The 24047-nt window shown below is 49.1% G+C and overlaps 1 protein-coding gene across 3 annotated transcripts in view; it reads right to left on the bottom strand.

Moving 5' to 3' along the window:
* The window catches only part of BCAT1 (branched chain amino acid transaminase 1), a 72805-nt gene that overhangs the window by 22841 nt on the left and 25917 nt on the right, over nucleotides 1-24047 (bottom strand). For all 3 annotated transcript variants that reach the window (XM_084765312.1, XM_084765311.1, XM_084765313.1), the window contains exons 3-5: nucleotides 16969-17169; nucleotides 9365-9475; nucleotides 5289-5408 (exon numbers count right to left, since the gene is read on the bottom strand). In XM_084765312.1, coding sequence (XP_084621438.1) covers nucleotides 5289-5408; nucleotides 9365-9475; nucleotides 16969-17169 — 432 coding nt within the window. The remainder of the gene's footprint in view (nucleotides 1-5288; nucleotides 5409-9364; nucleotides 9476-16968; nucleotides 17170-24047) is intronic.

The raw sequence follows: 24047 nt of genomic DNA, 5'->3' as shown, positions 1-24047 counted from the left end.
GGAGGCAGAGGCAGGAGGATCACTGTGAGTTCGAGGCCAGTCTGGTCTACAAAGCGAGTCCAGGACAGCTAAGACTACATAGAAAAGCCTTGTCTCAGAAGAAAAAAAAAGTAACAGCTAAAACAGAATAATTTTTTCTGTACTGTATGTCTCCTCGCTCAGGCTGAGGTAGAGCACACAAAGCTCTCAACTAGTACAAAACTAGTACAAAAGCGGAAGCAATTTTTTTGAAAGTTAGTTTGCATCTATTCCACTAGGTGGCAGCAGAGAGCACTGATGGAAGGGAAAAGGGCACAGTTCCCTACTGCTCAAATCTACCCCCCTTGAAAACTCACTGAGAGGGCTGGAGAGATGGCTCGGTGGTTAAGGACACTCACTGGCTGCTCTTGCAAAGGACCCAGGTTCAGTTCCCAGCACACATGGAGCCTCCCAGCTGTCACACACTCAAGTCAAGACCCCTGACTTAGCCCCTTGCTCCAATCCTCTTTTCTATGCTGAAAAGCAATTTAGATCGTTCCTATGAGGAGACTTTTATTATGAAATGTCAGTGGAACAACAGGCAACAAGATTCTGTTGTGTTTCTGATGAACTAAAGCAAAGGCCACATAATTAAAGAGGAGCCAAGGATGTCAGCAGCTGGTGGGGGCTGCAAGTACCTGCAACAAATCTGATTGTCTAAGGAACAGTTCAGGGTATTTGTGTTTTAGCTCTGGGGGACAGGGTCTCCATATACAGGACAGCCTGACCTCAAACTCAGAGCAATCCTCCTGTGTCAGCCTCCCACATCACCACACTTGGCTCCTTCTGGGGAGATGCTGCAAGTTTAACACACACACACTTGGTGTGGTACCACTGAGCTACACCCCAGCCTTCTCAGGGACAAGTGCCAGACTTTGTAGTCTCAGGAAATTTACATAAGGAACGGAAAAGGCCACAACATTTCAGATGTGAAGTACTGCCTCAAGAGACCACAGTGAGGAGGAAATACTACACACACACACACACATGCGCGCAGAGAGAGAGAGAGAGAGAGAGAGAGAGAGAGAGAGAGAGAGAGAGAGAGAGAGAGCGGTGCACGGAGGTGGGGAGGGAGGGGGAGGGAAGAGAGAGAGAGAGAGGAAGGGAGAGAGAGAGTGCACTTTCACTTCCCAGGCTAGCTTCACAACATCAGACCCATCAGCACTCTGCATAGACAAATGCCACTTAGGTGTGCTGAAAAACAAAGGCTGCTTCACAGTGAGAGTTACCACCCCTTTCTGGGTCACCCAGAAATCCCTTCGCAGAAAGGCGGGTGTCACGAGGTGTTTGAAGAGTGGCAGAAAGGAGCCAGTGAGCTGACAAATTCCATTAGCCTGGCCTCAGAGGCAGAGCCGAGCAGCAGCAGGCAGGGCTGGGGCAGTTCTGACCAAAGCAAACAGCAACGAATGCGGCGGCTGGGGCCAGGAGGGCTTGAAGGACAGCTGGCTTGCTCTTTCACTCCTTCTCTAAAAGATTTTGGAGTGAAAGGAGAAAATGGAGCCACCTCGGCAGGAAGCTGTCATCTCAGCACTTAGGCTGAGGCAGGAGGATTAAGGGGTTCAGGGTGAGCTGGTTGCAGAAGACAGAAGAAGAAGAAGAAGAAGAAGAAGAAGAAGAAGAAGAAGAAGAAGAAGAAGAAGAAGAAGAAGAAGAAGGAGAAGAAGAAGAAGAAGAAGAAGAAGGAGAAGAAGAAGAAGAAGAAGAGAGACGGCTCTGGGGAGTTAAGAAACTTGCGACTCTTTGTTTTTCAAGACAGGGTCTCTCTGTGTAGCCTTGGCTGCCCTAGACTCTCTTTGTAGACCAGGCTGACCTCGAACTCACAGCAATCCGCCTGCCTCTGCCTCCCGAGTGCTGGGACTAAAGGCGTGTGCCAGCACGCCCGGGCTTGAGCTCCCCACTCTTACAATTCCTCACAACCAAGTCAAACTCCAGCCCCCAGGGATCCAGACCCTCTTCTGGACTCCACCAGCAACTGCGCACACACCAACCTCACCCCATCCACTCCTACCCCCGCCAGACACACACACACAGAGAAAATGAAAAATATAAACCCTTTTTTAAATTAAAATAAGAAAGGAAATGTCAAGGAGTCTGTAAATGAGGGGTGCTATTACACTGAGGCTCCAGGGGTCCCCTCCCTAGGCACAAGGCTTGTATGTGGTGCACATCATACATGCAGACAAGACACATATGGTGACATACGTATGATACAGAGAATAAGGGCAGTGATCAGCACGGTACCCAGACCTTCCCTGAGAGCGCCCTCATGCTGTGTGAATCCCCTGCTCAGCATGTTGCCCCCCCCCCCCCCCCCCCCCCCCCCCGTTCAACTCCTCCTCCCTCTACACCGGCTTCCTCACCGCTAAACTCAGGTTTCTGCGGGAGCAGCAAGTGTCGTTAGCCACGAGCCATCCCTTCAGCCCCGGTATTCTTTATAGAGAAGGGCTACAGAGGCAGGCACAGGGGCATGCACCCATAACCTCAAACACCTGAGAGCCCGAGGCAGGCAGACGATCACTGTGCGGTCAAGGCTAGCCCAAGCTACATAGTGAGCTCAGGCTCACCTGCAATACAGGAGACCTTGCCTTTACAAATAGCAACAAAGCCAGGTGGTGGCAGCGCACGCCTTTAATGCCAGCATTTGGGGGGCAGAGGCAGGTGGATCTTTCGATCTTTCGAGGCCAGCCGGGTCTACAAAGCAAGTCCAGGACAGTCAAGGCTACACAGAGAAACGCTGTCTCCGAAAAACCAAAAAAAAAAAAAAAAAAAAAAGAATGGCAACAAAGCCACTGCATTTGAAGGTCACCCAGCTGAGGTCACAGAGGGGACTCCCTGGGCTTTGCTATTAGATAACAGCTCTGTCCTGAGGGTTCAGGTGATAATAGATAGCCTGGCTCTCTTTTCTCGACCTCTGCAGGTCACTTCCCAGAACAATGACTCCACACTTAGGCTGACAACTGTCCCGTAGGGGGTGAGCAGAAAAGGACAAAGAAACAGCCTGGATCTCTGCTTGAGTATTGCAACCCTCTCCTTCCAGGCTTGAACTCTCAGTAAAGAGGCCTCCCAGATGCCAGGCCCAGGGGTAGGTGCCGCACGCACTGGAAGATCTCTGCCTCAGCCTCCTCCCTCCTCCAGGTCACCATGCTCAACCCCTGCAGTCAGGAAGCTGGTCTGAGAACAAAGCTTCCTCCTGCATCCCTAACACGGGATAAGGAAGGTCTCTTCCCCACCCCACCCACCCACCCACAACCCACAAGGAAATGAAGCCAATGGTGACCTAACTGGTTGGGGACATGGTCCTGTCTGTGTTGGAGCTATAAAACTGAGTACTTAGGGAAAAAGACAGATCGTGATGCTAGGACCTCAGAAAGACCAGTTGGTAAATTTACAATCAGTCCTAGGCAGAAATGTCCACAGGAACACTGGGAAATAGTCCAGAGGGAGAAAACACATCGTGCAGAGAAAATGTCTTTCCCTCCCTGCCACAGTTGTCAGCCTGTAATGGGATGTGCTGTCAGGGCCGGCTAAGTGGCTACGTGGCCTGTAAGACCAAAGGTATCTTCTGTCCAGCCTCTTCCAGAGAAGGCCTGCACTGAGCTATGGGCAGCACAGCAGGAAATGGTTCACAGGACAGCACCTAACCTTAACCCTGTCTCCTGCATCTCCTGGGTCAGGATTTCCTCACAGCTCAGGTCCTGGCCTGGGAAGAAGAGAAAACAAACCCAGCCGGATGTGGGCACGCATGCTTGCAATCCCACTCACAGGGCAGAGGCAGGAGGATTACTGTTAAGTGTGAGGTCAGCAACCAGGGAGAGAGGGGGAGACCCTGACACTAAAACAAAAAAGGTGGGGAGGGGGGCATTCAAGCATTGCAAGTCAAGCGAGCAATCCCAGAACTGGGGGGTGGGGGGGGGGGCTGACCCAATAGGATCGTTCTAAATGTGAGGCCAACCTGGGCTACTGCAGGGTAAATTCTAGGCTAGTGGGTCTAGGCTAATGAGACCTTGTCTCAAGATAAATATAATAAAGAATTAGGTAAGGTGCTGTGTTTTTTTCCAGCTTTGAAGCATTCCATCCTTCCAAGAAGCTCCTAAACGCAGTAAGATAAATAACTCAAAATTGTTTCAGGAGCCCCTGAATCCCTACCCCCCCCACACACACCCCCACTCCACACACACACACTCGCAACAACTGAGCTGCCTGCAGGCTGTGCAGTGTGCTCCAGGTACCCTGTTTTGTGACCTGTCACCTGTGCAGGGGTAGGCTTTGGTGATGCAGCTGTCTTTGAGTCATTTCTGTTCCTGTAAGTGACCCCTCACCCACATCCTTGTAAGGAACGTCAATAAAGCTCATTGGTTCACCAAGTTGGATGTGGTGGTGTGTCCAGGTGCCCACACATCCATGTGGCGAGGGATCTCTAACTAAGGTGAGTAGACGTGTGTGTTGTGTCTCCCTAGGAAAAGGTAAGACATCGCCAAAGAGTCCAGTCAGCCAAAGCTGAGGGTGTGAAGGAGCAGGAGGACACCAGGTCAGGGGAGCAAGGGCGCAACACTGAAAGGAAGGCCCATGGCAAGGCACGGGTGTCAGCAAACTCCACTCACATTTTCAAAGAGCAGACTTAGGTAGAAAGCCCATAAAGAGACTGCACCCCTGCAGGCTCAGACGAGCAATCAGGCTTGATCAAGGGAGAGCAAACATCACTACCCCCTCCCCTGAAATTAATCCTGGGTGAATCACCTACAATTACCAGCCAAACTGAGGGTGACAAATGTTTCCTCAAAGCCTAAAATGTTTTCTACCTTATCATCACAGGAAAGATGGCCTTGACAATTGGAAGGACAAATGGGGCCATGAATGACAAATGGGGCCATGAATGACAGGGTGTGTGTGTGTGTGTGTGTGTGTGTGTGTGTGTGTGTGTGTGTGCATGTGTACATGTGCATGGCATTCAAACCACACATTAAAAGCTTCAAGAAGGAAAAGCAGGCTGGAGACAAAGCTGAGCAACAGGGCTCAACCAGATACACAAGACCCTGGCAGGTCCCTAGTGCTGTAAAACAACATTAGGGCATACAAGATGGCTCCTGCTGCCAACTCTAACTACCCAAGCTCCGGCCCCAGATCCCACACAGTAGAAGGAAAGCACCAATGCCCAAGATACCCTCTGACATCACACCCACTCATGTACACACATAAAATAAAGAAATAATTTTAAAAGACATTTTAAATCATAAAAAAAAACCTCCCCCAAACAGCGAGTCAGGTCGCACCTCGGTTCCGACAAACGTGGGGCGGATGTAGAGACTGGCAGAGGTGGAGTAGGGCACCCACTCTTGGTCGATCTGTATAAGCCGCAGAATACATTCTAGAAGCTCCTCCTTGTCAAACATCTGAAAAGACAGAATCCCTAGTGAGGCTCAAGAAAGGACACAGACAGACTTTGGGATCAGAACTGACAAAAGCTCAATTTTATTTTCTTTATTTTTTATTAATTCATTCATGTTACATCTCAATTGTTATTCCATCCCTTGTATCCTCCCATTCCTCCCCCCCGCCTCCCCCCCCCCCCCCCCGCTTTTCACCCTATTCCCCTCCCCTGTGCAGAAGTTCAATTTTCAAAACTGTTGCCATATTACAGTGCCGATTCTATTGAACAACTTTTATTTACCCTCCCACAACATGAAACATCAGGAAAGGTATTCATAATAAATGATAAAAAAAAAAAAATTCTGTGAATCCCTCTGGCAAAATAAACAATTATATAAGCGTGACGTCTTCATAAGGAAAAGATGAGAGCTTAGAATCCCCGAGGCTTGAAGACAGCTCAGCGCGTCAAAGGCTGTGCTGCCGAGCCTCACTCCCCAGAGCCCCGTGGCAGAGAGAAAGCCAAGCTGTTCTCAACTCCATCCTGACTCCTTTGCACCCAAGTAAACAGAGAAACAAATAAATAAATAAAATCAGATTTTTGGAAAGGAAATTAGATCGTTACAGAATGATCTGATAAACCCATCAGTTATAAATTAGATCTTGCACTCAACTGTAACAAATTACGATCTTAATTTTAAAATGGGCATCTGTGGCCTCCTATCAAAACCCTGTATCAATCATGATTGGATTTTATACTCAAATCTAACAAAAATTGTGACTTCTATTTAAAAGTTAACATCTGTGACCTCACATTCTCAGCTGGAACTGGATATTATGATCAAGCGTAACAAAACATCCTGACTTCTATTTTAAAAAGTAGATGATATCAGCCAGGCAGAGGTGGTGCACACTTTAATCCCAGCACTTGGGGACAGAGGCAGGTGGGTCTCTGTGAGTTCAAGGCCAGCCTGGTCTACAAATTGAGTCCAGGACAGCCAAGGCTAACACAGACAGACCCTGTTTTGAAAAAACTAAAATCATCAATCAATCAATCAATGCTATCTACAATGTTATAGTTTAATAACAGCTTCTTACCCAGGAAACAATGAATGAAATAAAGATAACATTGGCCTCTTTGACACTTGAGGACCCCTGGCTTTTTAAGACAGGAAGCTGCTGGTGAGAGAGACACCACTGAGGAATGGCACCAGTCTAAGCTATGAACTGATCACCGTCACTGGTTAGAAAGACAAGGGGCAGCTGATTTCTGGGTGACGACTGGCAAAGGTGACAGACATGCTCTGTAAATGGTCAAGCAGTTCCCACATAGCCACGGGCCCGAGAGGGACACTTTCAGGGATGCAGTGGGCTACAGGAGATGGAACTGTGCCACATGTTAGCTCGATTACAGTGAAGCTAGCATGGTCATAGTGAAGGCATGTTATCACAGTGCAGGCATGGTCATAGTGAAGGCATGTTATCACAGTGCAGGCATGTTATCACAGTGCAGGCACAGTCACAGTGAAGGCATGTTATCACAGTGCAGGCACAGTCATAGTGAAGGCATGTTATCACAGTGCAGGCACAGTCATAGTGAAGGCATGTTATCACAGTGCAGGCACAGTCACAGTGAAGGCATGTTATCACAGTGCAGGCACAGTCATAGTGAAGGCATGTTATCACAGTGCAGGCACAGTCATAGTGAAGGCATGTTATCACAGTGCAGGCACAGTCACAGTGAAGGCATGTTATCACAGTGCAGGCACAGTCATAGTGAAGGCATGTTATCACAGTGCAGGCACAGTCATAGTGAAGGCATGTTATCACAGTGCAGGCACAGTCACAGTGAAGGCATGTTATCACAGTGCAGGCATGGTCACAGTGAAGGCATGTTATCACAGTGCAGGCATGGTCATAGTGAAGGCATGTTATCACAGTGCAGGCACAGTCACAGTGAAGGCATGTTATCACAGTGCAGGCACAGTCACAGTGAAGGCATGTTATCACAGTGCAGGCATGGTCATAGTGAAGGCATGTTATCACAGTGCAGGCATGTTATCACAGTGCAGGCACAGTCACAGTGAAGGCATGTTATCGCAGTGCAGGCACAGTCATAGTGAAGGCATGTTATCACAGTGCAGGCATGTTATCACAGTGCAGACACATCATAGTGAAGGCATGTTTGCACAGTGCAGACATGTTATCACAGTGCAGGCACAGCCATAGTGAAGGCATGTTATCACAGTGCAGACATGTTATCACAGTGCAGGCACAGCCATAGTGAAGGCATGTTATCAGTGCAGACATGTTATCACAGTGCAGGCACAGTCATAGTGAAGGCATGTTATCACAGTGCAGACATGTTATCACAGTGCAGACACAGCCATAGTGAAGGCATGTTATCACAGTGCAGGCACAGTCATAGTGAAGGCACGTCATCACAGTGCAGGCACGTCATCACAGTGCAGACATGTTATCAAAGTGCAGGCACAGTCATAGTGAAGGCATGTTATCACAGTGCAGGCATGTTATCACAGTGCAGGCATGGTCATAGTGCAGGTGTGTTATCACAGTGCAGGCATGTTATTACAGTGCAGGCATGGTCACAGTGCAGACATGTTATCACAGTGCAGACATGTTATCACAGTGCAGGCATGGTCACAGTGCAGGCACAGTCACAGAGAAGGCATGTTATCACAGTACAGGCATGTTATCACAGTGCAGGCATGGTCACAGTGCAGGCATGTTATTGCAGTGCAGGCATGTTATCACAATGCAGGCACAGTCACAGTGCAGGTGTGTTATCACAGTGCAGGCATGGTCACAGCGCAGGTATGTTATCACAGTGCAGGCATGGTCACAGTGCAGGCATGTTATTGCAGTGCAGGCACAGTCATAGTGAAGGCATGTTATCACAGTGCAGGCATGGTCACAGTGCAGGCATGTTATTGCAGTGCAGGCATGTTATCACAATGCAGGCACAGTCACAGTGCAGGTATGTTATCACAGTGCAGATATGTTATCACAGTGCAGGCATGGTCACAGTGCAGGCATGTTATTGCAGTGCAGGCATGTTATCACAATGCAGGCACAGTCACAGTGCAGGTATGTTATCACAGTGCAGATATGTTATCATAGTGCAGGCATGGTCACAGTGCAGGCATGTTATTGCAGTGCAGGCATGTTATCACAATGCAGGCACAGTCACAGTGCAGGTATGTTATCACAGTGCAGATATGTTATCACAGTGCAGGCATGGTCACAGTGCAGGCATGTTATTGCAGTGCAGGCACAGTCATAGTGAAGGCATGTTATCACAGTGAAGGGGTGCTATCACAGTGCAGGCATGGTCACAGCCTAGGCATGGGCACAGTGCAGGCATGCCATCACCACCACACAGGTAACCTGTGTCAGCAAGTCAGGTCTTGGGTGCCGCTGGCCAGAGATGAAATTTAATCCATCCCATGAACACTCGAGCTACGAAACCAAAGAATGCTCTGGTCACTTCTCCTGAGTGACCCTGGGCGTGTGGCTTATAAGGCCTCCCTGGCTGGGTTTTAATTTTCTTCTTCGTATAAAGGCACTGAAATGTGCAGTGTAAGATAGTTCAGCAGGTTAAGGCATGCGCCATCCACCCTGTGGTAGAGAGAAGTGACTCTTACAAGGCAACCTCTGACCTTTTCACTGAAGGACATCACATTAACTTAAAGCCAGACTCACATTCAAACAGTTTGTCTGAAAACCTAACACGCCAGGCATGGTGGCACATGCCTTTAATCCCAGCACTTGGGAGGCAGAGGCAGGCGGATCGCTGTGAGTTCGAGGCCACAGCCTGGCCTACAAAGCAAGTCCAGGACAGCCAAGGCTACACAGAAAAACCCTATCTTGAAAAACAAAAACAAAAACAAAAAAGAAAACCTAACACAAGTTCAGCAGACTGGAACGGCCGTGCGATCGAAGGGAACACGAGTGTCCGTACCGGCAGGGTGCTCCTCACAGCAGACCGGCACATTCTCCTCATGTTGAGGTCTGGTCGGAATAACCGTATCTTATTGTCAACTCCCCGGAAAGCCTTCAAGCCTTCGAACAGCTGAAGAAAAGAAAAAAGCCATGAAAGACAACCTTAGCGGGTAAGCGGCTGCCAAGATTTCCTGCCAACAGTGGGTGACCACAGCTGGAGGTGTGATCCCATAACAGGGTGATCACAGCTGGAGGTGTGATCCCAAAACAGGGCGACCACAGCTGGAGGTGTGATCCCAAAACAGGGCGACCACAGCTGGAGGTGTGATCCCGAAACAGGGCGACCACAGCTGGAGGTGTGATCCCAAAACAGGGCGACCACAGCTGGAGGTGTGATCCTGAAACAGGGTGACCACAGCTGGAGGTGTGATCCCAAAACAGGGCGACCACAGCTGGAGGTGTGCTCCTGAAACAGGGCGACCACAGCTGGAGGTGTGATCCCAAAACAGGGCGACCACAGCTGGAGGTGTGCTCCCAAAACAGGGTGACCACAGCTGGAGGTGTGCTCCCAAAACAGGGTGACCACAGCTGGAGGTGTGATCCCAACACAGGGCAACCACACCTAGAGGTGTGATCCCAACACAGGGCGACCACAGCTGGAGGTGTGCTCCACACTGCTTCCCACTACCCTCTGGGCTCTTACAACAGGACACCGTGAAGTCCCATCTTACCGGAAGGAAAATGAAAAGAGCAATCCAGGAACTTGTTCAGACTAACCTGGCTGGACATGAGATGTGCCCTTAGGAGGTCTTGCCCCTAGACTATCTTTGTCCATGTATCAATCTGGAATGGGCAGTGGTTTGGGAAGCAGTGATTGACACAGCTGGATGAGCCCTCTAAGGCCTGGCATCAACGGCTTGCTAACAGCTCAAAGAGGTGGAGCTAACAGAAAATTCTAGTTAACTTCTTGCTTTTCCTTCATTTTTTTTCTATTTATTTTATGTACATGAGTGCTTGCCCACATGGATGTGTGCACAGTGTACATGCAGAGTGTGGCCAGTCCCCTAGAACAAAGCCGCAGGTGGCTGGGAGCCAGCATGAACCCGGGTCCTCTGCACAGGCAGGAAGTACTTGTAACCACTGGGGCATCTCTCCCACCTGTTCCTCTTTCCCAGTCCTATGTGCATGCAGCCTTCTACTCTATCAACTGCCCCCTGGGCCCTCAAAATTCCAATGTCCCCGTCAGCAGTGTGCTCACTGGTAACAAATCTTTCCCATTACTCGAAATGACAGAACCATTTAATTTTGTCTTCAAGAGAACAACTGCTAAATGCCCAACTCTGAATAATGATGTTCTTTCAAGTAAAAACAGTGTCCCTGGGAGAAAAAAACAAAACAAAACAAAACAAAAAGCCCATGACTAGTTTGGCTCAAAAGCTGCTGGCCAAGGCGAGTGCCTTCCTCCAAGGCTGCAGTATTATAGCACACTGAAGGAAGCTGTCAATTAGCTGCTTTGTCATACAAAATAGTAAAATGATGTTTATTGGAGAATTATTAAATTAACAGCAGGCTGACAAGATAGCCTCAGCAAAGAAACAGGATGGCATCCAAGCCTGACCACCTGAGTTCAATCCTCAGAACCTACATCAGGAGAAAATCCACTGCTGTGGGTTGACCTCTGACCTCCAACAGGTGCACCACCTGCGTCAAGGGCTGCCCACCTCCACACCCTCACCCCACCACCCCCACCATATCACCCCCCCACCTACCCCCCTGCTACGCGCGCGCGCACGAGCACGAGCACACACACACACACACACACACACACACACACACACACACGGATGAGAACCAGGGTTCACCTCCAGAATCACCAGGCATGGACAATGGAACACACTTGCAATCCCAGCACAGGGACAGACAGCTTCCAGGGCTTGCTGGAAAGCCAGTCTACTCAGTCCTGAGCCAATGAGAGCAGGGTGGACAGTGACTAAAGATGCCTCTGTTTCTCTCTATCCCCCATGCCCGACACACATCCTCTCTCTCTCTCTCTCTCTCTCTCTCTCTCTCTCTCTCTCTCTCTCTCTCTCTCTCTCTCGGGGTAGGTGAGAAGGGAAGATCTGTGAACTCACATTCCCTGAAAAAGAGGCATCTAGGCTAGAGAAACCACAGAATGTCGAATGTCCCTAACTGAGCAGAGCCCAAATCATCCTGACGTATCTTTAATCTCTACAGCCATTAATCACCCACTTGTGTGCTCTAACCTCACAATATCCTGCATATCAAGTAGATCATCAGCCAGAAGCTAAAAGAATGTTATCCGATAGCAGGGTTTCCGCTCGGCTACCCTGCTACCCACGGTCCCCACCCGGGCATTCCGTGAGTGCACCGACTAAGGACACTGCCGTGACCATTTCCATGGTGGGCCATGCCATTCAGGGCTGCCTACCTGACTCCGTGTGTCCAAGCCATGGCTGCTATTTGGCTCTTACTCCCTTTGGACAAGAGCTGTCCATCACACACCATATGGCAGCTTCAATACACAAGAACACTTCCAGGAGAAAAAGACCCTTCCGAAAGCCTGCACAAGGCCACGTAATGGAAAACTACTGCTTTGGGACTCGTCATGGAGCATTTGCTCCTCACATACCCCAGTAGCCACACCTCACAGCCACGACCTTCTCCCTGGGCAGGTAAGCATTAGGCCAAGGGACAAACACACCTGCACCACAACCTTCCGTTCCAGATGCGCATTCCCAACACAGTCGGCTCTGAGCCACCGTCTGCCTCAGTGGGCCCCCTTCACCGCGTCCCCATCTGAGGGCTGGTCAGGGGCCACCTGCACACAGACGCAGACTGTGTGGGTATTACAGACAAGAGCGCAGTGCTCAACCCCAAATCCCTGTTGTGTGATAGAGGACACTCTATGGACTGAGATGTTCTCCCTCCCCCTTTTATGGAAAATAGTTATTTTTCTCACATAATATATCCTGATAACAGTTCCCCCTTGCCTCACCTCCCTTTCTGTCTCTCACTAGAAAACAAAGTCTTGCCGGACAGTGGTAGCACACGTCTTTAAATCCCAGCACTCAGGAGACAGAGGCAGGTGGATTGCTGTGAGTTCGAGGCCAGCCTGGTCTACAAAGTGAGTCTAGGACAGTGAAGGCTACGCAGAGAAACCCTGTCTCAAAACAACAACAGCAAAAACCCCAAAGTCTTCCAAGGAGTAATAATACAATAAGACATAACAAGATAAAAGAAAAACTAACATCAGAAAGTAAACAGACAAAGTAAACAGAAGGAAAAAGCCCAAGGGAAGGCTCAGAGTCAGACCCACTCATTTGCACACTCAGGAATCCCATAAAAACACTAAACTGGGGACCATAGTAGTATGCAGAGAACCCAGGGCAGACCCCTGCAGGCCCTGCGTGTGCTGCCTCCGTCTCTGGGAGTTCAATGAGCTTTGCTGGTGTTGATTTAGGGTTCCTCTTCCTCCTCCTCCTCCTCCTCCTCCTCCTCTTTCTGGTGTCCTCCATGTCCTCTGGTCCTTACACTCTATCTGCCTCTTTTTCAGCAGGTCAGGAAGGAGGGTGGGTGGAGGTGGGGGTGGGGAAGGTTCCCTGAGCCCTGAGGGGAAGCATTTGATGGAGCCATTCCCTTTAGGGTGCTGTGTTCCAAGCTCTCTAACTTTCTACATGTTGTTGTGGTCAGCCTGCGTGTCTCTGCATCTGCTCACATCTGCCATAGGAGGAAACTTCTCTGATGCTGGCTGCTTCAGGGCACTAATACATGAGTATAGCAGGATGTCATTAGGGATCATTTCATTGCTACTTTTTTTTTTAAACAGTGGTCTTTGGTTTTGCCTAGGTCCCTGGGCTGCCTAGTCTCAGGTTCTTGGTCATGTAAGCAGTGTCTGGTAACTCGGTCTAGCTATCAAGCCTTATGGAGAAGTGTGCTGTGTCTTACTAGGTCGCTACAGGGAAGGCTGTGGCTTTACTCTATGGCAGAATAGCTGTAATTTGAGGGCTATTTTTGGTTTTGCTTGTGTTTTCAGGCTAGAGGGGGGACACAGGGCTTTAGTCATTCGAGGCAAGTGTTCCACCCTGAGCTACATCTCCAGACCTGACATCTTTTTAGCAGTGGCCCCAGCACTTGGAAAGGCTGAGCCAGGAGGATTGCTGTGCTTCTGAAGCCAGCCTGCCTCCAAGGATAATTACGGGGAAGGTCAAACTGAAATTTCAGTGGATGTTCTCCAAAACCCAAACTTTTTTAAAATCTCAAAAATGAACTTAACTCTTCCCTAATTTCACTTCCTAAAAGCCAACAGCTCTCAGACGGTGGAGCCTAGATTCAAGCGTGAATGGTACTCAGAAACCCCCGTAGTGACTCTGAGTGCTAAGTGTGAGAATTAGGGTCTTAGAGGCTGCCGGCTTTCCAGCAGCCTTCTCTGAAGGGGACCGGTTGGCTCATCAGACATTTGATGCAGAGATCTGGGCGTGAGCAGTAATACTCAGCCAGACCGTGCAAGTAGGAGTCGGCTGGGAATGAAACAGGGAACCCTAAGCTCAGACCAGCAATGTTAGTGCACCCCCATAATCCTAGCACCTGGGAGGTGAAGCACAGAGAATTGGGAGTTCAAGGCCGGCTTCAGCTGTACCTCGAGCTGGAAGCCAGCCTGGGCTATATGAGATGCTACCTTTAGAAGATAAAAAGAAAGGTACTGGGCCGGGCAGTGGTGGCGCACGCCTTTAATCCCAGCACTTGGGAGGCAGAGGCAGGCAGATCGCTGTGAGTTCGAAGCCAGCCTGGTCTACAAAGTGAGTCTAGGCCAACCAAGGCTACACAGAGAGACCCTGTCTCGAAAAACCAAAAGAAAAAAAAAAAAAGAAAGGTACTAAAGGGCCTGTTTGATCATCTTCTAGACCAGAGGCCGCCGCCGAGCCGAGGGTCACACAACGCACGTTGTGTTCGTAAAGTGTGGGGGACTCCAGAGCAGGGCTGGCCCCTCCCACTTCAGAGCCAAGTGTGTTTGCCCTAAGTGTCCTCCAACCTGGAGAAAGCAGACACCCCCACCCTGTGACAGAGAGGGGGAGGAAAAAGAAAACAGCAAAAACACTGTGTCCTTGAGAAGAGCTGGAAAGTAAAACATTTCTAACAGACATTACCACTGTTTATCCCACATTTAAAATGCCTGTGGTGGGAGTCTGAAGCCAGAAGCTGGTTCAAGGAGAAATCAGTATGCATCCAGCTGGGAACTCCAGCGGCCTGTTTGCTCCCCAGACCATGTCTCCCATGCAAGGACTAACCAGGCCCAACAGTGCTGAGCTCCCCAGATCTGGAACATTTGGGGTGGTCTGACCGTAGACAGCCCTTCCCCCCAAGCCCTTCCTACTGAGTCCTGCAACCACCAATATAAGGACATGACTTCAGCTTGTTTCTTCTCTCTAGGGGAGACAACCAGGTCGTCTCTCCCGATTCTAGGAGCCCCAAGGGAGCCCCAACCTAAGGATGCTTCGATATTTTTCTCCTGAGCCTTTGTAGCTGCTAATTGGTATTCATTCTTTTACTCTGTGCTTGCTGTATGCGTAAGTCACTCATTCAAAGCACAGAGCATGGCCCATTCTTTGGCCTGTAGGAAACAGTTCATCACCGAAGTTGTTTGCACTCCTCCTCAGCATCAGGCAGGGCTCTACAGCAGTCTCTGAGAGTCTCAACCCTCCGAGGGGGTTGAACGACCCTCTCACAGGGGTGGTATATCAGATATCCTGGCTTTCAGATGCTTACGTTGTGATTCATAACAGTATCAGAGTTACAGTTATCAAATAGCTACAAAACAATGTTATGGTGGTAGTGGGAGCAGTCACCACATGAGGGGCTGTATTAACAAGCCACAGTGTAGCCGGGCAGTGGTGGCGCACGCCTTTAATCCCAGCACTCCGGAGGCAGAGGCAGGCGGGTTGCTGTGAGTTCGAGGCCAGCCTGGTCTACAAAGCGAGTCCAGGGACAGCCTAGGCTACACAGAGAAACCCTGTCTCGAAAAACCAAAAAAAAAAAAAAAAAAAAAAAAAAAAGCCACAGTGTTAGGAAGGTTGAGAATCACTGCTCCACAGCCTCGGATGAACTACTGTTTGATTCTACACTTTCAAGAACACAGATCCTCGACAGGGTGGGCAAGATGGCTCATCAGGTAAAAGTCTTTGTTGCTAAGTCTGATGACCTGAGCTCAAACAGAGAGACCCACTTAGAAAGAGGACAGCTCCAATGTCCACAAGATATCCTCTAAAACCCACATATATACAGCCACCTCCCCCTACACATAGTAAATAAATATAATGCAAAATATAATGCTATCACTACCTATCATAAACAAAAGTATTAAAGCATAAATGGTTGGATTTCCCAAGTTCCATGAACCTCCAGGGGGCAGCTGAGACAGAGCTTGAGCCCTGGCTCTACGTTGCTTCTAGACCCTGGTTGGTTTTATTTGATTTGCTTTCTACTTTTCTCAAGATTTTTTAACTTATGTGTACGTATGTGTGTACATGTCTGTTCATGCGTGTGTGTGCTTGTCCAGAGGCATGAAGAAGACATCTATCTGATCTCCTGGAGCTGTGAGCTATGAGCTGCCTGGCGTGGGTACTGAGAACTGCAGCACGGAGCCAGCCCTCATGTCAGGTCCCAAGTAATGGCAGGAAGTCTGCTTCTCGACACAGATAATTAAACGACAGTGATCTATAAAGTACAAGATCACTAAGCACGGCCACGCTGGAATTCCAGATTCAGCATTGATGACTTTATCATTGCTACTGGTACTTTTCCTATGGTCATTTTTTGAGTCCCTAGGTAGATCAGTGGTTATCTCTAGCATCTTCAACATTCTGGGGGAAGGTGTCCCGTGTGGGAAAACACAGGAAGATGAAATGCAGGGCCAAGGGACTGGGGCCATGTTCTGCAGACCTGGTTCGCTATGTATCTGCAGTGGACCAAGAAACGGATTCTCCAAACACTCAAGCGTGGAGGAGCACATTCAGTGCCATCCCTTAAGCAAGAGCACAGGCTGGTTGTGAGAAAGCAGCCAGCATGGGCATCTCAGCCTGTGGCCCTTCTTATCACACAAAGATCTGAGAAAAAAGAGGGGACTGAATAAAATAGCAATACTCACGCTTTGGGGTTCTCTGAGGTGTCATTTTGTGGCCTGGGCTGGCCCAGGAAGAACTTCCCCAGTCTAGGCTAGTCTAGAACCTTCTGCTGAGCCCCCACCCCCCACTTAGATTATAGTCATGGCTGCACCTGGCTTAGTGTGGCCTCTCAGTTTCTCATTTCCCTAATTATCCTTTCTATAAGTTCTAAGTTAATATATATACCTACCACACACACACACACACACACACACACACACACACACACACACACACACACATTTTCTTTACTAGTGCCACAGTTAACCAAGACAACCTGACAAAACTAGTCTGTAGACTTATCCTCAACCCATCAGGCTGAGGGGGAAGTTGGAAGGCATTTATGACAACGTCCAGTAAAGACAGCAGGGCCTGTCCCACCCCAGAGAAGCTTGCAAGGAGGGGAATCGTGGCCCGGGGCCCGTGGCCGCTGCCACACACTTACTTCCACGGAGTAGTGCAAAACGGAAGCAGCAGGGTGTATGGACAAGTTTTCAAAAGGCTTAATGTGAGGTTTCCCCCATCCAGATGCTGACGACCACTCCACCGTCAGCATGTGATCAGTAAACGAGGCTCCGAACACCAGCGAGTTGGGGTCCGGCTTCTCCCTTAGGACGGTGGCCGGGGTGACGATGAGATCTTTGGCCTATAGAGGAAAGGGGAGCACTGTGAAGGGAGAGTGAATGCAGGCCACACTGTAGTGGCTGATGGTCCACGTGCGAACAGCACCCCCTGACGCTGACGAGTCTGCAACCAGCACAGAAGGTAACACAAGGGCGTCTGAGGACTGGCTTCAGTCGGTAAGTGCCTGCCAAGCATCTGAAGGCCTGGGTGTGACCCTCAGCACCATTGAAAGACAGGGAGGCAGGAGGTTCACCAACCTTGTCTAGAAAAACAAACCCAAATATAACTCCATAACACTGTGAGAACCGAGTAGATCAAAGCTGTTCTCTGAGTTCGGCCAACTGTTCAAACATGTCTGCAGCGGGGCTGGCAAGATAGATCGCAAGTGAAGGTACCTGCCTCCAAGCTGGAAAACTGGAGCTCGATGCCTGGCTAACACATGGTGGATGGATCGAACAGACTCCCACAGGCTGCCCTCTGACCTGTACACAAGCATCGTGCCATGTGCGTCCCCGGCTTCCCCGGACACACACAATAAACAACTGAAAAAAAAAAAAGCCGGGCGGTGGTGGCGCACGCCTTTAATCCCAGCACTCGGGAGGCAGAGGCAGGCAGATCACTGTGAGTTTAAGGCCAGCCTGGCCTACAAAGCGAGTTCAGGATAGTCAAAGCTACACAGAGAAACCATGTCTTGAAACAACAACAACAAAAACCCAAGAAAATAAAAAACGAAAACAATAATCTTGGAGCTGGAGAGATAGCACGTGTTGCTCTCACAAAGGGCCCAAACTCAATTCCCAGCACCCCCATGGTGGTTCACAACCATTCATAAATTCAAAGTTACTGGTGATCAGATGCTGTCTTCTTGCCCTCCATATGAACTCCATATGAACCAAGAAGCATGCATGTGATACATGCACACACATACATGAAGGCAAAACATATACTTATTCCATAAAATAAAATGAAATCTAAAAATATTTATTAAAAAAAAATCAGTAACCCCTGCAATAATATGGTGGTACACACCTGTCACCCCAGCACGCAGGATGCTGAAGGAGGAGGAGAGCCACAATGTGAGGCCAGCCTGGGCTAACTCACAAACCCCTGCAACAGCCTTGGTTACAAGGCCACGACAGAAGCAAACTTCAGGGATGGGCCAAGGAGGAAGAGGTGGTGAAATGAGTCAGGAAGGGGAGAGTCTGCTCCCCACTCCCGCCAGACTCAAATGGAGCTGGTCAGAGAGAAGAGGCACCCTCCAGCACACAGCGCACTCACAGCTCCCTGCGGCTGCGCTCCGTCTCCCCAGAGCATCCCGGGCACACAGCTCTGAGGCCTCCAGATGCGGATGCAAAGGCAGAGACGTGCGCGGCAGGCAAGCACTGTCCTCTGGAGATGGACAGGCAGAAAATGGGGCCTCAGAGACAAACCCTCTGTTCTGGGAGGAGCAGACGGTGAACAAAAGCCCTCCTATTCAGCGAAGCAGAAACAAGGGCAATGGGAAGCAACTGCACTCAGCCGCTCTCCACAAAGCCAGCTCGACCGTCACAAACAGCCACCGCCTCAGTTCTGATCCTTGACTTGAAAGCGACTATAAAACAGTAAATTCAAACAAACAAAACAACCTATGGAGGAGACAGCTTCTGGTGATCATAGAGTGTGTGTGTGTGTGTGTGTGTGTGTTGTGTGTGTGTGTGTGTGTGTGTGTGTGTTGTGGGGGAGGAGGGAGGTTGTACTGCCAGGGTCTCTTGCCACTCAGGCTGGCTTAAAAACTCTACCAGTTAAGGGTGGTCTGCACGTTATCCCGCCTCCGCCTCCTGAGAATCACAGGTGTGCACCATCACCTGTGCTGCACACTAGGCAAGCACTCTGCCAACTGTGCTACATCCCCAGCCCCCACCTACAGTTTCTGAAAGTAAAATTGTTAGCAGCTGGGCACGGTGGCTCACGCCTTTAATCCCAGCCCTCAGTAGGCAGAGGCAGGCAGAAATTCGAGAGTTCGAGGCCAGCCTGGTCTACAAAGTAAGTCCAGAACAGGCAGGGCTGTTACACAGAGAAACCCTGTCTGGAAAAAATAAAAAATACTAGCAAAGTTCCTCCCAGGAAGATGCAGAACAGCTGGATGGTGTGAGCTGAATCTTAAACATTACAAAGCCAACTAGCACTGGCTTTTTACATTTTTACTGATTATTGTATGTATATACACATGATATGTAGGAGTGTGGGCATGCCACAACGTCCATTTGGTGGTCAGAGGACAACTTTGGGGATTTGGTTCTCTCCTTCCACCATGGGTACCAGGATTCAAACGTGAGGTTTGAAGGGAAAAAAAAATCATTGGATACTGGGCCATTCATGTCCCTAACATCCTTTAAAAAAAAAAAAATCAAGAATGTGCAAGGTTCTTCAAAAGATGAGGAAATTTATTTTCTTCTCCCAGTCATTAAAAGCCAGCTCCATCCTCACCTTAACATGACCCTTACGTCTTTATTGCATTCCTGGGCCCCCGCAATGTCTCTTCCTGACATGAAATAAACAGACAATAAACAGCTTTACGGAGAGAGCATGGCTTGCTCTCCTCCCTTTACCCCTCTCCCTCCTCCAGGCAGCTACCGAGATCTACAGCTTGCCCACCCTGCTATTTTCTCTTGAACTTTAATAAAAACTGCTGTCAAGCTTTAAAAAAGACAACAACAACAAACAAACCATTATGGCCACTTTTCTTTCTTTTTGTTTGTTTGTTTGTTTGTTTGTTTGTTTTTCGAGACAGGGTCTGTCTGTGTTAGGCTTGGCTGTCCTGGACTCGATTTGTAGACCAGGCTAGCCTCGAACTCACAGCAATCTGCCTGCCTCTGCCAACTGAGTGCTGGGATTAAAGGCGTGCTCCACCACGCCCAGCTGAATGGTCACTTTTCAATGACCACCTGAATTAGGATCATTTGAAAGCAAAGCTGGGGCTTTGTATTGTAAAAATTGAGGGTGCTCCTTGCTATCATTATTCTTTTATTTTTTTAATTACTCTTAGCATTTTGAATGTTGTTTATAACCTTTAACTGCAGAGGCACTTTGGCTCGGGGAGTGCACAGAATGTATCAACACTGCCCTAGGTCCAGCCCTTGCTCACTCTATAATGTCACTCATAGTCAGCCAGGGACAGAGACACACACTATCCACACACCTCACCTAGTCTGCGTCTGTAATGCCATGGGTCTGCTAGCAAAGGAAAGAAAGAACCAGAACACTAGCTTAAAGGGTGATTAATGCTGTGAAGAATTAAAGCAACCCAGAAAGAATGGCAGGGGTGGGTTACGGAGGGCTGTTGCGGTCCGGAATGGCAGGAGGGATGGACCAAGACAGACACCACGCCCCTATATACCAATCACATTCCAACCCTGAGACCTCTGGCTCTGTTTTGCCAAGGTCATAGCCTTTGCTATCTCCTTCCCAGGAGTGTATCTTGCCAGAAGCCCAGCAGGCACAGGAAAGCTGCAAGCACCTGCCTGTGGGAGGAACTGTCAAGAGGGGACTCTTGCAAAGTCCAGGCTGTCCTGTACTTCCTGGTGGCTTAGCGGTTGATCAAGCAAGCCAGCTAGGGTGAGCAGACGTAGGTAAATGAATCTGAGCGATGCTGAGTGCTGCCCTGCGTCACCAGGCTTCCTCATCCACAAACCAGTGATTTTCCAGGCCCAGGCCCTCAAGCTTGTGAGGTCAACTAGGAAAGAGCTCTCGGTTCTCACTCCGTCTGTCCAGCTAAAAACCGAGTTCGAAACTTTGAGTAAATTATGTCTCAGCCCCTCCACCCCCTTCCCCTCGGAGGCTCTGGGTCCATTTTGAAATGCGATCTAGATTTTTCCATGATAGGGAAAGAGTACTTGCTGTGAAGACAAGAAGACCCAAGTTCAAATCCCCAGTTTAAGATGACTTTGGTCTAGTTTATATCATTGCGTATTCTGAACCCTTCGCCTAAAATGCTTCCAGAGTTGGGCCTGAGCTCCAGGGGATAGCACGTGCCTATAGAGTGTAAAGCCCTGGGCTCAACACCCAACGTTGCAAAAACCAATGGGGGTAGAGCTACCCATGGCCACTTGGTGCTAGACCAAAGCTTTTGAGCTGCTTAATGGCCAAGCGGAGACTCAGAGAACATTCATGCTTAAGTTAGTGTTTCTTCTAGGGCCAGAGACAGCTCCAAGGTTAAGAGCACCCGCTGCTGTTTCAGAGGACCTAGCACCAGCAAGCAGCTCACAGCTCACAGACCAGTGTAACTCCCGGCACAGGGTCTTCCACCACCTTTGAAAAAGCTGGGCGTGGCAGCCCATGCCTATAATCCCAGCACTGGGGAGGCAGAGGCAGGGGAATTCCAGGCCAGCCTGGTCTTCGAGTCCAGGACAGTCAAGGCCACACAGAGAAACCCTGTCTCAGAAAGCCAAAAAAGCAAAAACAAAACAAAACCCAAACAAACAAAACACACACACATTAAAAAAAAAAAAACCCTAAAATCAGTGTTCTAACTTTCAAATACTAATTGAATCCTAAATGATAAATTTTCCAGGCGACCCTCTGTCTGCAAGAGCCACAGCACCTCCTTGACTATTTTTCCCTTTCATTCAGCTTTGAACATAAACAGTGCTCTGTACCCAGTGTTTTCAAAGTAACACACCGTTTTTCATGGCCTTCATAATTTCATCAAGACTCTCTATAAATGCCTTTATTTGAGACAATTTCTGCAATTCTGGAAATCAAAATTTTTCTGACACAGGTTCTCACTATATAGGTCAGAGATGCACCAGCCTCTGTCTCCTGAGTGCTGGGATTAAAGGAAAGAGCTGGGGACCAGGGAAGGTGGGAGTGAGGCCTGAAGACTTGGCTCAGAAGTTAAGAAACCCTCCCCACCCCACCTCACCACCACCCCCCCTACCCTCCCTGTCCCCCCTCCCCCTGCTCTTTCAGAGGACCTGGGTTGGAGTCTAGCACCCAAACAGCAGTTCACAATAATCTGTAGTTCTGATCCAAGGGATCTGACACCCTTTGTCAGGGCTATGTAGACACTCACCGGACACACACGGGTACACATACGCACATGGTACACATATGCATGTGGAAGGAAGCACTCAAACACAAAAGCAAAAACAAAGTTTAAAGGAGTCAGACGGAGGCCGGGAGTAGTGGCGCACGCCTTTAATCCTAGCACCTGGGAGGCAAAGGCTGGTGGATGGCTGTGAGTTCAAGGCCAGCCTGGTCTATAAAGTGAGACCAGAACAGCCAAGGTGAACACAGAGAGACTCTGTCTCCAAAAAAAAAAAAAAAGAGTCAAGCTGGGTGAGACACATCTTTAATCCCAGCATTTGAAAGGCTAAAGCAGGTGGGTTCCTGTGAGTTCAAGGCAGCAGGCACCCACCCACGGGCCCTGGAAGAGTACAGGGCAGCTTAGTAACTGAGAAGCCACACGAAGTAAGGACAAACACGGGGCAGACGAAGAACAAGCTCCTGATGGAGCACGGTGACGCGCACCTGCAAGCCCAGCACTTGGGGCGGCAGAGGCAAGTGGATCTCTGTGAGTTCAAGGACAGCCAAGGCTACACAGAGAACTCCTGTCTTGAAAAATCAAAAACAAACAAACAGAAGTTTCTGGGCCAGCTACATGGCTCCGTGGGTAAAGATGCTTGCCGCTAAGCCTAACGACCTTGGTCCTGAGCCTGGAATCCGTACAGAGCAGAAGGGGAGAACCAATTCTCCAGGTTGTCCACGTGCGTGTACCCACACACGTGTGTACCCACACATGCACAAAACGATAAACACACAGGCGTAAAAAACATTTTGATTTAAAAAGGAGAACAATTATTTTCTGACATCCATGACAATGAAGCATCAGGCTTGCAGAGCCCATCCATGCTTCTCCACGCTGGAAACAAACAAAACCCGTCCAAAGCCTTTCCTGCGTCGGCACCCAGAGGCTCTGCAGCGAGAAAGACAGCCCTGATCTGCTCCTGGCTCTGAGAACACAGTGAGGCCTGAAAAAGAAAACTACCGCTTTGGGGCCTATCAGGGGAAAGGACGATGCAGAGAGCCTCATCTCCTTCCAGGAGGGTCCTGGCGTCCATAGCTAACCGTGTAATATATACGGAAAGGGAGCTGGGGTGCAGGCTGTTCTTCCAGGGGACCTAGCTGCAGGTGCCTCACAACCGCCTTACCTGCAGTTCCAACAGATCTAATGCATCTGGTCTCCAAGGACACTCGGTACAAGTGTACAAACTTACACACACATACCACAACACACCACAACACACAAAATTAAAAAATAAACCTTTAGGGGAAAAAAAATGAGAAAAAAGTCCTGCAAAGAGCTCACTGAACACACAGGCCTGACTGACAACCTGCCTCCCCCCAGAGTACTCAAATCACAGTGGGAAAGGGAAGGAACAACCCCTCCAAGTTACCTCTGACATCCACATGTGCACCATGGTGCCCTCCCACAATAAGAAATAAATAAGTAGTGGAGTTTTAAAATAATAAAATGTTTTAACTTAATAAGAAAAAATCAGATTTTTTTTTTAAGATGACAGCATTCCAGGCCCAGCTAGAAAAATCTCACCCTCACTTTATGGGACCTCATCACGGTGGGAAAGGGACAGTAAGAAAGGGACCTATGGGAGACGTGGGAGGTAGCAGGTAGATTGGCAAAGAGACAGACAGGAAATCCAGGCTGAGGGTGTGACTCAGCAAGAGAGGGCGTGCAACAGCCAGCGGGGCGCAAAACCAAGATGGCACTTCCAATAAAACCCGTTGCTTTTACTTTCCAGAGTGCCAGGAACGAAGCAGATTAGGTCAAGCTTTGCTATTGCTATGCAAAGGGTGGGCATACAACCAAGTTATATACCCATTTCAATTACCAAATATACACTA

This window comes from Acomys minous, assembly GCF_964271855.1.
Source record: "Acomys minous genome assembly, chromosome: 17".
NCBI classification, from domain to species: Eukaryota; Metazoa; Chordata; class Mammalia; order Rodentia; family Muridae; genus Acomys; species Acomys minous.
The sequence above is the reverse complement of the archived record's forward strand: the minus strand, read 5'-3'. Positions and strand labels throughout refer to the sequence as shown.